This window comes from Acanthochromis polyacanthus, chromosome 10 (assembly GCF_021347895.1).
Source record: "Acanthochromis polyacanthus isolate Apoly-LR-REF ecotype Palm Island chromosome 10, KAUST_Apoly_ChrSc, whole genome shotgun sequence".
Lineage (NCBI taxonomy): Eukaryota > Metazoa > Chordata > Actinopteri > Pomacentridae > Acanthochromis > Acanthochromis polyacanthus.
In genome coordinates, this window is record NC_067122.1 from 26,940,144 (window position 1) to 26,954,362 (window position 14,219).

General features: G+C 45.1%; 1 protein-coding gene across 13 annotated transcripts in view; it reads left to right on the forward strand.

Moving 5' to 3' along the window:
* Positions 1-14,219, forward strand: part of tenm2a (teneurin transmembrane protein 2a) — a 216,804-nt gene that overhangs the window by 106,426 nt on the left and 96,159 nt on the right. Inside the window, exon 1 of one of the 13 annotated variants that reach the window (XM_051954380.1) lies at positions 1,824-2,593. The exons of 11 other annotated variants lie outside the window; for them this stretch is intronic. In XM_051954380.1, coding sequence (XP_051810340.1) covers positions 2,542-2,593 — 52 coding nt within the window. In that variant the 5' untranslated portion in view covers positions 1,824-2,541. Of the gene's footprint in view, positions 1-1,823; positions 2,594-14,219 lie in introns of those variants that run through there. One more of the 13 variants, XM_051954381.1, reaches the window with a different exon arrangement.

Sequence of the window (14,219 nt, forward strand, 5' to 3'; positions counted from 1 at the left end):
AAATCGACGTGAACCTCATCTAGAAATCCAGTGTATCCTCCCTGCGCTCCCTCCGATTCTACCTGGGCCGCGCTCCCAACTTTAATACGATGAAGTCATAACCATGGGCCGACCCCTCCTCCCCTTCCTCCCTTCCTTCCCGTCTTTCCTGCTGCAAATCGACTCTCAGCACTTGTGTATGCAAGTGTGTGTACTGAGGGGGGAGTATCTGGCCCTGTGTGTGCCGCTCTTGATCTCCGCATGCATATGTGCGAGCATGTGTGTGCGTGCTCACACATATCAACCACATATGTGCACATCGGGTTGCTGTGGCGCGTCGTGCACGAGCCATTGTGGGACTCGTTGAGGATGATAGATGGCGTCGGAGAATGTCATGTGAAGAAATGGAAAATGAGGCTGACAGTGGTCCTCTGGAGTGGTGGCTCCGGTGTCGTCTTTTACCGCTCGTCCCATCCTCCCTCTATAGTGTAGCGCGCACACACACACACACACTCATACACTCATACACCTGCTTTGTGTCGGTTATAGCTTTTCTTTTGAGTAGCAATTTTAGAACTGCTCTTCGGCCTGTGTGAATATCTCTTAGATCACATTTATTTCTGTGGCACCAGTATCCAAATTTTACCATGCATAGTGTCAAAAAACAGAGTAAAAAACACCAATATTCCAAATTATTTTAGCATTAACTGACTAGCTTAAATATCATTCATCTCACTGATGCTGAGTTATTTCTAGATGATGAAGAGCTTTGATGGTGCAGGGCTGTATAATGTCTTATAAGTGACTTAAGTGATGTGTCTGGATGCATACTGAATGCTGATTAATGTGCTCAGTAATGTTGGATTATGTTAATATTATAATAGCATGATGAGCCAGCTGACCTCAGTCTTGTGCTTCATATGTGACAGGATGTCTGCCCTCTACTGGGCAGCGTGAGGACCTTCACTCACCTGGTAACCTGCTACCTGAGCTGGTGGCTGGAGTGTGTGAGAGGGAAGGGAAAGGGGAGAGAAACGCATCTTTGTGGCTTTATCTTGCTGGCTTCATGCTCAATGTGCTGTTTATCTGTGTCTGCCACGCGACAAAATCCTTTGCTATTTATCTCAAAATGAAAATGATTCCTCCTTTTTCATCATTTTTTTTTTTATTCTGTGAGGTTGATGTTTGGTTGCAGGGTGAGAGTTTGCTAAAAATAATAATAATAATTCTGTGGCTGCCATCGTCCTGCATTGTTTGACATTGTTCTGCTCCTGTTTAGGGACATTGTGTGGATGTGAGCGCGCCCATGTGAGATCTGACATATTACTGGCTTCATCGCCGCAGTGTCCTCTGCCCTTCCTCCCTCCTTTGCCGCTCCGCATCCCTGCTCCGCTGCCTCATCTTTTCTCCTTTTAACCTCAGCCCTGTCTTTTCCTCTCCTTCCACCTTGCCTCAACTCCTTTCTTTTCCTCTCACCGCCCACTCGCTTGTATCTCCTATATATCATTTATTCCTTTCTCCCCCCGTCTCTCTCACTCTCCCTCTTTTTTCCCGCTAGCCTTTGATGTTCATGCTTTGTCACATTCCCATGATTCTGTCACTCTTTCACTCCAGAGCGCTCGTGGGCTCCATTGCGTGTTCCCGCCCTTGTTGCCACCTCCTACCTCCTTCTTTCCACCACCACGCTCGCCCCTCTTTCAATGTCTCACCCCTTCCTCTTTTTCCCTCTCTCCTTTGCCTCATTCGTTAGCTCCCGCCGTCATCCGTCCTCCCCCTCCATCTCGATGGTGCGACGCTGCTCGGAGAGAGAGCGAGAGAGAGCGAGCGAGGGAGAGAGAGAGCGAGAGCGGGTGTGTTGAGTCTGCTCTCAGTCTCAGCTGTGGGCAGATGGAGGATGGAGCCACAGCCACATCTCTCCTTGTCTTCTGCTCTGCCTGCCACAGGCTGAAAGGCACTCTCACTGTCAGTGTTTCCTCATCCATCCATTCCCCCCAGTGCCCGAGCTGGCCTTGATCTGTGACGGATTGAGCAAAAAAAAGGACTGAGGACTAGAAAACAGGAGGGAGACAAAAAAAAAGACCTGCAGTCTACTGGAAAAAAAGCAGTGCAGGGCATTGCGCTCATCTTCTTTTTTTTCCCTTTGGTGTTTTGGTGTGTGGCGTTCATCTCTGCAGCAGTGCAACAGCTACACGTGTGCTGGTGTGTCGATCCACAGTGCAGCGCGAAGAGTGTGCGCGTCCTCCCGCTCTGCCTCTCTCTCCTCTCTCTCCTCCTGCCACGGCGCTCAGGTAGCGGATTGTGGCTTCACAGAGCTGACTGAAAACAGACAGAGAAGGGAGGAGAAGAAAAGGGAAACAAGAGTGAAGGAGAACAGCGGTGAGAGGGAGAAGGTGAGCGAGCCAGCGAGCGGCAAGGACTTTGGCAGGAAAGGGGGGAAAACGAGGGGCGCGAAAGATTGAGAATCAAGAAAAGAGGACTCTTACGGGAGCAGAGAGGAGTGGAGCGTGGAGGAGAGGAGATAAGGGTCGAGGGTTAATCAGAGAGAGCGACAAGTACGGAGCGATGCATCACGCAGGCAACACAGGAAGAACCAAGACCCTCTCTCATGAGACAGGTAAGACCCCGCGCATACTTCTTTGTCACTACAGCGATCAGATGGCATTGTGCTATATTCTCTGTAGACATCACTGTACGGAACAATAGAGCCACGCTGCAACTTGACTGTAGCCGATCCAGCCCTATTTCCTCTGCTGTGCATGGACACACGCGGAATTTGAATTATTGCTCATTTTTCCAACTTACACATCTTGAATTTTAACGCCTCGCCATGATGTAGGTTATATACACCAATGACGGAGTGTGTGTGAGAGAATGTGCGAGTTCATGGTGGAGGCGGTGGTGGCGATCAAACGGCATACATCTGAATAGAACTTGGCTTTGATGTGCCCTTGAAGTTGAGATTGGCATCCGCGAATGCCAGTATTGCGATCCAGAATGTGTTGTGTTTTGTTTTTTTTTCTTTCTTTTTGGTCATTGATTTGAAGTTAGTGCGGTGCGTCTTTGTGTGTCGGGCCCCACACACCCACCTCAGCTCTCTGGTGAGCTCGTTCCAATTGATGGTGATTACAGTGATTGACAGGCGGCTGATGGGAAGAAATGGTCGCGACACGGGTTTCCCCTCTCCTAAATCAATCCATAATTTATTCATGTGTGTGTTCCTCAATATTTACAAGGTTATTTCAAGGTATTTGCCTTTTCTAGTTCAATTCTGATTAATTGATTGGATATTTAAATGTGATAGGGCTTTTCATTTGGAAAATCAAAGCAGTGTGTGAATTGAGCGGGTTTTTTTAGATCAGCGGGGGTCATATTAAGCGGGCCGTATTGTCTCACTGAAGAATCTGACCTCCGAGGGAAAAGGTTAAGTGTTTCTTCAGCATGCCTCTGTGTCTGTATCCGGGTGTGTATTTGTGTTTGTGTGCGAGTCATATAATAGTTCTTTGATTGCTTTGTGGGTGTGAGGGGACTGCTAGGACTCGTCAAGCTAATCAAACAGTTCCCACAGACAATCACAACGTGGCACACACCCCTCTTAGCAGCTCTGACACATCTGCCTCCTATCTGAACAAACATTGTGAATTTACAAGCGAGACAGGCATAATGTGCTGTTCTTTTTTTGTTTTTTTTTAATAAGATAAAGGCAACATTGTCTAAGGAAATACAGGCCTTTGACAAGCTCACACACACAAACTCCCTGAACCGCCCACACGCATACACTTGCACACAAAAGCACCCACCAACACACACACATCTGTTACAGGGATCCGGCCCAGCGGTGGATAAATGTGCCTTTCTGATTGCTGCCACAGACAGGACGTGATTGGCATGGCAGACCAGGGAATTAGCCATGGTTTCCATGGTGACTAATTAGGAGGGTCCTGACTGGTGGGTTTATGAAGACAGATGACAGATCGGGTGGCTCACTTCCTGCTTTACAGATCGGGTGGTCCCATTGGCTGGCGGGACCCCCTGCCGTCTGAGACAGACAGAGCCTCTGCAGGCCGCCATCCACGTGTTCAGCTGTCACCAAATATGCAGAAAATTAAGACAGATTTCAATCTGAAGATTAAATTTTTATGAAACACTGATGTGTGTTTTACGAAAGTAAACCCACCTGACTGGGCACATATTTTCTAAAGATGTGCTTGGACTTGATCACACTGATAGGTAAATAGAAGCCTAGAATTTCCACATTGCTCAGCCAATACTTCACACAGTAAACACCACATGTGCTCCGCTGTAGGCTAAACTCGCCCTAGACGTATGCATATTTAGAGACTCATTCAGAAGACACCCCTTTTATGTGACAATAAACAAGTCAGAGGCGCGCACGCACACACTCGTGCTGATCATGTAGCTGTGGGGCATGTGAGAGAGAAATAGGTGTGATTGGGTCCATCTGTGGCGGAGAAAGAGAGAGAGACACAGAGAGAGCTCCATCTGTGGACACCTGCCCTTCCTCCAGGCTACCGTCCCTTTTTCTCTGAACTGCCAACAAGATCTGTGGTTGCACAGGTGCATGTGCGTCTGTGTGTGTTTTTTTTGTGCATTTTTTTTTTCACAAATCCGAGGATGGTCTGTGTGTTTCTGAGATGTCTGAATTTCATTGTGAAGAATTTCACACTGTGTCGAGCTGATTTCAAGCACATTCGCAAAAGCTCAAATTCAAAAGAGCCTTCTCTGTGGAAAAGTAAATGATAATGGCCTCTATTGCTTGACAGACATCTGATGTATCAATAATTTGCATATACATTTATTTTGTTTCGATGCACAGCTTTTGGTGAGTCATCGCAGGGAAAATATAGGTGTAATTTAAAATATAATGATGGCTGCATTAAGTTGTTCCTTCCAGTGTTGTGCAGGTTTTGTTTCCCGGTATGAAGCTTAATTGGACATGTTATTGTTTGCTACACCTGTAATGTTTTCATTTTCCTGCTGCCACTAATTAAATGTATGTCACAAAAAATGTTACTTTTTTCTCAAAAAAATCACTCCTAAAGGTCCAGAAAAAGGTTCTTTTCTTCTTCTCCACAACCAACATTTCTACTACCAAGTGATACTCGCTGTAGCATAAATAATACTGCTCCTGGACACGAGCACTCCAGCCTACAACACACAGTCGGACACTTTAAAAAACACAGTGCCAGAAAAAATTTGCGATAACAGGTAGAAAAGAGTGAGCCTTCTCTTCGGTTGCACTCTGTCTTGCCTCTCTCTCCCTTTTCTCTCAGTCAGGCACCAGCTCCACCTAATGGCCTCTACAGGTACTAAGGCAACACACACACACACACACACACTCTCATACTCAACATTCAGAAAGGCTGACATGCACACACACGCTTTGATTAAAATGGCTGGAGCCCGGTTCCAAAGATGAGCGAGGTAGTTAGGAAGCCACAGAGATAATGGCCGTGATTTTTTTTCCTCTTTTTTTTTTCTTCCTGTGGTCGGACGCTATTTATTGGAACACAACCCCTCCACGCGGAGAGCGAGGCAGAGGGGAGGAGAGGACACAAAAGGAGAGGTGATTGGAAGAGGCACAGAGTGGGAGAGAGAGAAAATAGCAAAGCGATTGAAGAAGACGTGCGTGTCACGGCTAAACAAATAAGCATGTGTGGGAACAGATGGTAATAAAGTTCTCTGTTACAAGACTAGTGGCTTGTATGCGCAACACACACACACACACGCACACGTCGACACACACAGACCCGCAGACGCACAGCTTGATTATGCAGAGTATTGGGCCGTGAGTCATTAATACTTTGCCTCGGCGAAGCTGACTCAAAAGTGAGCAACAACAGTCATCTACAAAGGCCGGTCACTAGCAGTCATCTCTCTTTCTCCCTTCCCCGTCTTTACTCCGTCCATCTGTCTCTGTCTGCTTCGCTCCCTCTCCTTCTTTGTTTCCACCTATTTTGGCCTCTTTACTGACTCTTGTATTCTCTTCACCCACTGATTCTCCCCTTCGTTCTCCATCGCATTCGATTCCTCCTCTCTGTTCCCGTCCCGCTTTAGGAAAATGAGTTTTCTCTCTACTTTCCACCCTATCTTCTTAAAGCCAAAATGTGTGTATAAGTTTGTGTGTGTTGATGTGTGAGGGCGATGTGTCCTCAATCACAGTGAAAGCATTTGTTTCCCTCTGCCAGGGGAGATAGATTATGTATTTCACTGCTTTTCGTCGCATTGGCTTTTTTTTTTTCCTCCCTCCATCACGCATTTTGTCCTCCCTACTCAAGGTCATTTGGAAGATTGCTTTCAGGCCCCCTGTGTCCTCCCCAACTCGCCATGTTTTATTGTGTGCATGGCCGTCAGCGGCGGCGTATAATGCGTTTGTGCATGTTTGAAATCATGAAATTACGGGTTGTGTTTTGTCTTGTTCAATCTGTCCCGTCTGTCATCAGGTAAGTGGGAATGTGGCTGTGTTTGTGTGCGCGTGGCTCGCTGATGGAAAGGCAGTCAGGTTGGCAGTCGATCTCACTTTTCAAGTCAGTTTCGAAGAAAAGCAAATGGGGATGGAAAGGAAATCATTACCATTAAACACAGCTGATATTAAGACGTTCGGATCTCGGGTGTGTTTTTTATCGAACATGCTTTAAAAGTGAAATGTTTCAAAAAGGTTTCCTCGCAAATTTTATAGATGCATTTTCCTACGTAAATATTTAATGCGTTTATTGATTCCTCTGGTGTGTATGTGTGTCTGCTATAAAGTGTGTGACTGGTTTTTGTATGGACGGTTGGAGGTATTAATTTTCACAGTGGTGATTTGGGTGAGTAAAGGGCTGGCAAGCTAACTGGTGTTCTCAGCATGCTTTTGAGCGTGTGTCAGTGTGTGTGTGTACGTGTGTGTGTGGCTGATCAGTGAGCTGGCTGGTTTTATGCTTCACTACCCTGGCTGCTCATCCATGTGTACCATCTGCATGTGGCGCTGCCATGTGTGTCACCTATACCCCAACACATCCCACTCCTCTCATATCTCTACCCATCCCTCCATCCACACCTGACACTGTCTCATTGTCTTCTTATCTCGCCGGCTTCTCTGCTTTCATTTAAAAAGCTAATTTATAAAAAGACAAGGAAAACAAAAGCTGACATCGCAGTTAATTTAAATCCTTTCACTTACTTTACGCTGCATATTAATAACCAAGAATAATATTTATACATGGCTGTTCATCATTTTTATTCACCTTTTAATTTTCCCTTAAGCAACAAACCATCATATCCCCAATCAGTGCAGCTGGGTAGGATGCAGCGTCGCGCCATTTGTTAGCTATGCAACGCTAACGCTCTAAGTGATCGATCCATGCCAAAGCTAACTATGAGACAGATGAAAGTGTCACAATTACAGTCAGGCTGAAGTGATAAATTGATCCCTGCGTTTCTGCTGGAAAGGAGTTTTTGTCTTAGAGACGCCATCGTTCATCTACACAGCCTCATTATACCTTCTGGTGTTGCAGCGACAGCCGTGACTCATTGACTCATCACGCTGTTGTTTGTAAACTCGGAACCCGACTAACCATTCTCCATTCCATTCTTCATCTTATCTAATGTTTCCCGTTTCTCTGCTATCTCTGCCTCTCTGCTGCTGGTGCTGCTGCTACTAGCTCCCGTCCACGTATCCTTCTCAGCACCTCCCTTCATCTTTAATATCCTTCTCCCCAAAGCACTGACTCCAGCTTCCTGAACTCTTCACCTCTTCTTTTGTTCTCTCGCCTGCATCTCTTCCTCCCCTCTTCTGAACGCTTTCCTCAGGTCTGTGTTATTAACATAAAAAAGGAGGAGAGACTACCTTTTTCCTCCAGCCCAGACTGTGAGTCACTCTGCCCTGCCAGCTACAGGCTGCTTCCCTGGCTGTCAAGTCGCCGCAGATGTGAAACCGATTTTAAGGGATGGGGTGAGGACAATGGCTCGTGCGTTACAGAGGCTTGCATCCAGCAGTTTTAAAGAACTGTGCGGCTGCTGAACACAGTCAGGTAGATCGCTGTGCTGCTTCTGGAGCAAAAATAGGTCAAATATAGTATTGTCTCGCAAGCAAAGAAAGGGAGCTGCTTCTGCTAAGCAATAGAGGAAATGAGCCTCCTCCTGTAAGTGATGCTATTCTATATTTGCCTGTGTTGTGTAAGGGCATACCTTATCGAGGTAATTCCCAACCATGGGGAGCAGTATTTGAATAATGGAGTGGCTTAATGCATAAATGGCAGTGGGGTAAGTGCAAAAGTGAGGTAGGGAACTGCTTCTTTACAATACTATATTCATCTCCTCCCTGGACTGCTGTCACATCCATTCTTAAGGAAGATATCATCGATTGCGTGCGTGCTTTAAATCACGGGAAGGACTTTGAGCTTGTCTGCATGCAGACAGTAATGCATTACAGAGTTAGTTTTATTACTTTTGAATTACTTTGATGAACACACTGAAATGGCTCATCCGAAAAAAGATACATTAGCCGTCCATCATTTTTGCGAGGTGGATGACACATTGAGCTAAAATGTTTTTTCACTTTTCCCTCAATTAAGCCGACGTAATGTTCTCACTTCCACAAGGAGACGATAAAACGGAGAAACATCACGGCTTCCATTTTCTTTCTCTTTTCATTCGGTCACAGCGTAGGCCTATTTACAGCTCAGGAGGGATTTACTCGCTAGATGCTGCATTATATTCGCTTTGAACCGTAGAGTGCGACTTTGAAAAGACTTGTAAAGGTCAATGTAGTCGTGCTACACAAATAAAGCATTAAACAACTTTGTTGCTTAGTGCAAAACATAAAGCTACATGCGATGTTCTTCTCTCCGTCACCAGCATTCATCTCTGTCTCATCATAGTTCACAGGCTTTAATGAATTAGCACACAAACACACAAGTTTCACCACATAGTGGCTCCAGCTGCCACACTAAACAGAAGGTGTTTTTTGAGGAGACAGGGCACTATGACCTTGCCTTAGGGATGATGACAAAGTGAAACTCAATCTGTGCATGTGTGTGTGTGTGTATGTGTTACTAATGACCAATGCTTAAGGGGGAGATGAGGGTAGATGGGCCATGCAGCAGGGCAGAGGGGGCAGTGAAATGATTCCATCGATCATTCTTGATCACCTAAACAGTGTCACACAGCACATTCATCTCTCTGTATATGTGTGTGTCTCTTTGTGTCTCATATTGCCACACATTGTGACTCTCACCTCTTGTCTGTCTAACCTTTCTCTATGTCTATGTACAAATGTGTGTTTCCAGACTGATGCTGCAGTGATGTGCTGGCCAAAATGCCAGCTATCGCATATTTCCATTAGCACTGTGAAGGCTGGCCGTAGATTGCTATTGATTGGCAAAGGCCTCCATTCATTGGCTGTTCAGATGGAGGCGCACACGCTCGTGCACTAGAGTAGGTCTGGAGTATGTGAACCCAGAACCCAGACTTAAATGATCGAAAAGTTCAGACTTTTGTTTCAGTTTTCTTGTATCTGTTTGACTTCTAATGTCATGCATGTCTAGTTGAATATATCGTTATTTCTGTTTTGAAACTATAGTGGTTTACTGTGCTTTGGAAAATGGAAAGTCTCAGCGATGTGACTTGTTATTTGTTGTTAGAGCAGCTTGTGTGCGATGTGTGCGGCTGTTGGCTTTGACGGGGACTTGAAGACGGCGAGCTTGTCGATGGCTGAGCTTTGGATTTTAAACAAATCAATGCCAAGTGACTGGACCCCGGAGCGACTTCTTAATGAGAACCACTGCTCAGAGATCTCCATACTCTCCGTCTCCGCTTCGCTCTCTCTGTCTATTTCTCGCCCGCTGCTCCGTCTCTATCCCTCACACTGTTTTTATTTTCTAGCGCTCTCATTTCTCTCACCTTTTGCCCTTTTGCCCACCAGAGACACACGCTCGTATGCACATAAGCACACAGGCACACACACACACATGCGCTTCAAACTTTAGTGCACCTTTGTTTTATTTTCTTCAAAATATTCTTCGACAGCCCACTGTCAGACCTTCCAGTGGCAGCGGCTGTTCTTGTCCAATCTATGAGTGTCACAGCAGGAGAAAACTGTGCTTCTATATCCAATCACAGTATGTGTTCACTAGGAAAAATAAAGTCAAAAGGAGACTGAATAAAACCTGACACTCAACAATGCACGTACTATTAATATTACCTACTATTTCCATTAAAAAAAATAGTGCTGCACATGCAGGTGTGTGCAAATCCTCCAACAGCTGCATCTATTGTTTAGTAACGTGTGTGTGTGTATATATGTGTGTGTATGTGAACACGTTGAGGGGATTAAGGATGTAATGCAGGATTATCCAGCAGGTAGACTTCCCACTTCTTCTGCTGAGGAGGAGATGGAGAGGCAGGGAGAATGGCGAGGTGGAGATGGATGGACGGAACGGAGAGGAAAGAAATCAGGAAGAAAATCATTTACTGTTCCAGCAGAATTCATGCCATGATGCAGTTTGATGAATTTCACATGCAAAAAATACTTGTATTCAAATATTTACACCTTACTTAAGAGGCGTTGGAAAATGGTTATTTGAAGATCCTGTTTCAAAGTCATCCACACAATGAGACAAAATGAATACATGCATACATACATTCATGGAAATTTACACTTCAGACCTTTAGTGGTTGTTCCACATGCACAAAGTAGCCCCACTTATCTCTGTTCTTATTCGAGGAACAGAAAACAAACTAGCTTCAGATGATCTAAGAGCTCTAGTAGTTTCATATTGTACAAGCAAGTCAGCATTGCATCTTGGGGCAAAGTCATTTAATGATTTATAGACATGGCGTAAGGTTTTTTTTTTCTACGCCGTGACACACTGCAATTTCTGAAGAACTGGTGTGGAAGCGTGTTAAAAGAAGGAAGGAGGAGGAAGGGAGGGAGAGGGATGGTGGGTAATGGTTTTGTGTTTTCCAGGTGGTGCAAAAATAAAAAACAGAAAAATCAAATTTTCTGATCCAATAATGGGAGAAAATCATTCCTCCACCTTGCGTGTTTGTATATTTGTGTCAGTTAATCTGCCTTTGCTCTTTTTGTCGTAGCTCTTCACATTGTTAACTGCACAAAATCAGTGTTTGAATGTAACGGCACATATTCAAATATAATGAGACTTGAGTCATTGCCATTGCACTGTTCAAAGTGGTTTTTATTTAGTGCAGCATACTGCTTCAAGGTCCCCACTGCCTTTTCTCATCAACAATTGCCAAGTATTAAATAAAACATGAGACATAAGAGCAATGTGAGCAAAGGAACCCGTGTTCCCCGTGTAAAGCCCACACGAGGTGATAGAGGCGATCTGACACACACACTCACACACACATATGGCATCCAGGGGGGTTACGGAGACTGGATCTGTGGCTTTTTGTAATTGTTTTGGACTAATCCTAGTTTTAATATGCCTCTCGCAGCAGGGAGGCCTTCACGCCTAATAGACACCATGGATTTGTTTAATTACGTCTGTCTGTGGATGTGCAAGTGTCATGTGTGTTTAGGGAGGAGAGAGAGAGTGAGGGGGCTTCAGTGTGCCGCTTTGATGGCGGTTTGTTTTGTGTAATTTAATGAATTTAAAACTGCTATAGAAGCAGGACATGGAGGCCCAAAGAGCATCTCTGCATATAGACACAATGCTCCACACATGGATGATGGATGCACACACACACGTATCCAGCAAGTGAACCCTTGGCAGTACTTCTCCAGTCTGTTTGAAGTAGTGTCTCACGGGAGACTATAGGACTGTGGCGGTGTTTCACCCACTCAAACACACACACACTGGCTCGCAGGGAAAGAGGGATTGCAGAGAGAAAAGGCAGACAGAGGAGACAGTAGGAGGAGTGCTTCTCCTCAAACACACTCCAGCTCGTCTCATCCCTATCTCTGGGTCTCTCGTCGCTCTCTGTGCAGACATAGACAGGGAGCGCTTGGAGAACAGGTTGAGGTTGTTTACAGCCACGCTTCTTTTCTCTTTTCCTCTTCCTCGCCCCCCAACCGCCGCCCGTGCGCTCATATCTCGTTCTATCATACGCACACCGACTGGGTGAGATTGAAACAGCGCACTGGGGACACAGCAAGGATATTACCCAGGCCGCATCAGCATCAGACAGGAGACTTGTCGTTTCATTTTGTCGCAGTCTCAATTAGAATAGCTGGCCGGAAGGAGATGACTTCGGCCGCCGGAGCTGAGCGCAGACGCCGAGGCTTTCCTGATAAAAGCTTAAGAATATTTTTAAAAACACAGCTAAGGCTCTATGACCAAAATTCACTCCTCTGTGCCTCTTTAGTTAGCTGCGTGACCCGTTGGCGGCCGCACAAATTTAAAGCACCACTAGCCAATTTCAGGGCCCGCAACCTCATCTTTGAGAACAAACAAGCAATACAAGCAAATGTGGCGTGGAATAAATAAAGTGGGAAATCAAAACATGCCACATGAGTGACGGCCCAGTGAAAGGGATCAAGGCAGTTGTTTTGTGTTGTTTTTTTTTTTTTTTCAAGTGCGACTTTAAAAGCAGCTCATTTGAATGTTTTTTGTTTTCCACCCTCAACCAGCAGCCGGCCCACTAATGCCTCATGTTTTCTTAAAACAATGGATACATACACAAGCGTAGAAAAAAAAATTACAAATGCGCAAAACAAGCCCAGTTAAAGACAGTGCTGCAATGCTGCCAATCTGCAAAAGCTATTATTTTAGTTCCTTGTTCTGCCGTGTTTGGCTCTTGTTTTCCACACAATCCCCTCCCTTAAACCCTGTAATTTTCTAGTGGCTCCTGCATGAGAGCAGGTATGTGGACAAGGTGCTGCATTCAACCATAGCTCTTATTTTCTGTCATCTCTCTCTCTCTTACTCATTTCTCCGGACCTCCCTTTGGTGTCCCCTGGTACAGCAACAAAAGCAGCTAATGGAGAAGGAATGTACGTACACACAGGCACAGATGGAGAGAGAGAGAGAGAGAGACAGGGGGTAGAGAGAGGGGGTGAGGGTGCGTGGGGGCAAAAGGAAGAGGGACAGAGCCTTGTAGAAACAGAAGGATAGAAGCAGGAGGGGGGCCGCAACAGTGGAGCGGAGAAGAGAGTAAAAAGCTCTCAGACATGTTGCCAATGTAACACCCTTGTTCCATGTGTTTCCGCGGCTTCTGCTCCAAGTTGTAAAGTGGTAGTCTGTGTGCGCTCGCTTCAACCATACATGCACGTGCAGACTTGTGGATACGTAGGACCGCGACTCAGTAATGTATGATTTATTTAGTGTAAAGAAAAAAAGAGCAAGAAATGCAAATAATGAAAATTGCGCATCACAGTTTCACCCCTCCTGGGAGGTGATGTTACTAAATCGGCTGTTTTTTTTCCTTAATCAAAAGTTCAAACGCAAAGATATTCAATGAAAATGACAGATTAGAAATAATAATAGGACTCAAAGTGTGTTCTCTACACACACACACACATTTAATGTAAAATTCATAAAACCACCACTTAACCAACTAAAGGTATAAAGCTTCATAAAGTTTTACATTCTGTTGCTCATTTCAGTGTTCACATAACTTTCTATAATGCCGTTTGCACCTCTTGTGCTTAAATAAAACATTTCTAATACTTACTGAGCTACACAACCAGCTACTTTTGACAGTCCGCTTTATAAATGACTCTTATTAGATTGTCAAAGTCCTTTGATCAACTCCTCTGCTCTAATGCAAAATGGAACTTGGATCATTTTCTTTTCCCTGTTTGGTTATCACTCACATTTACCTCGCATCCCGGCTAATGCAGCTGTGCAGCGTTTTTTTTGTTTTTTTTTCATTCTCTTTACCGTCATTTCCGCACATCAAATCCTCCCCAGTTGTAGTAATTTTATCGTTGCACATTACATAGATAATGGCCGTTTGATATCGCGTAGCCGCCGATATGCTATGGATGAAATTTTATTGTCTTTGAAAGTAAAACTACACCATATAAAGTGTGCTCCGAAGGTTTTACTTAGAATTATGTGTTTTCTCCCACATTCCTTCTCATTTTTTCCCCTCTTTTCCTCATCCGTCCCTGATTTTGTTTCCACCTCCTCTCCTGCCCTTCACCTTCTCTCCTCCTTTTCTCCTTCATCCTCTCACTCTCCTCCAGTTCTAGAGGCTATTTTTTTTCATCTCCACTTAGCTTTTAGTGCTCTTCTGTGCCCCACTCCAGGGGAATCCACCTCTTTCCAGACTAC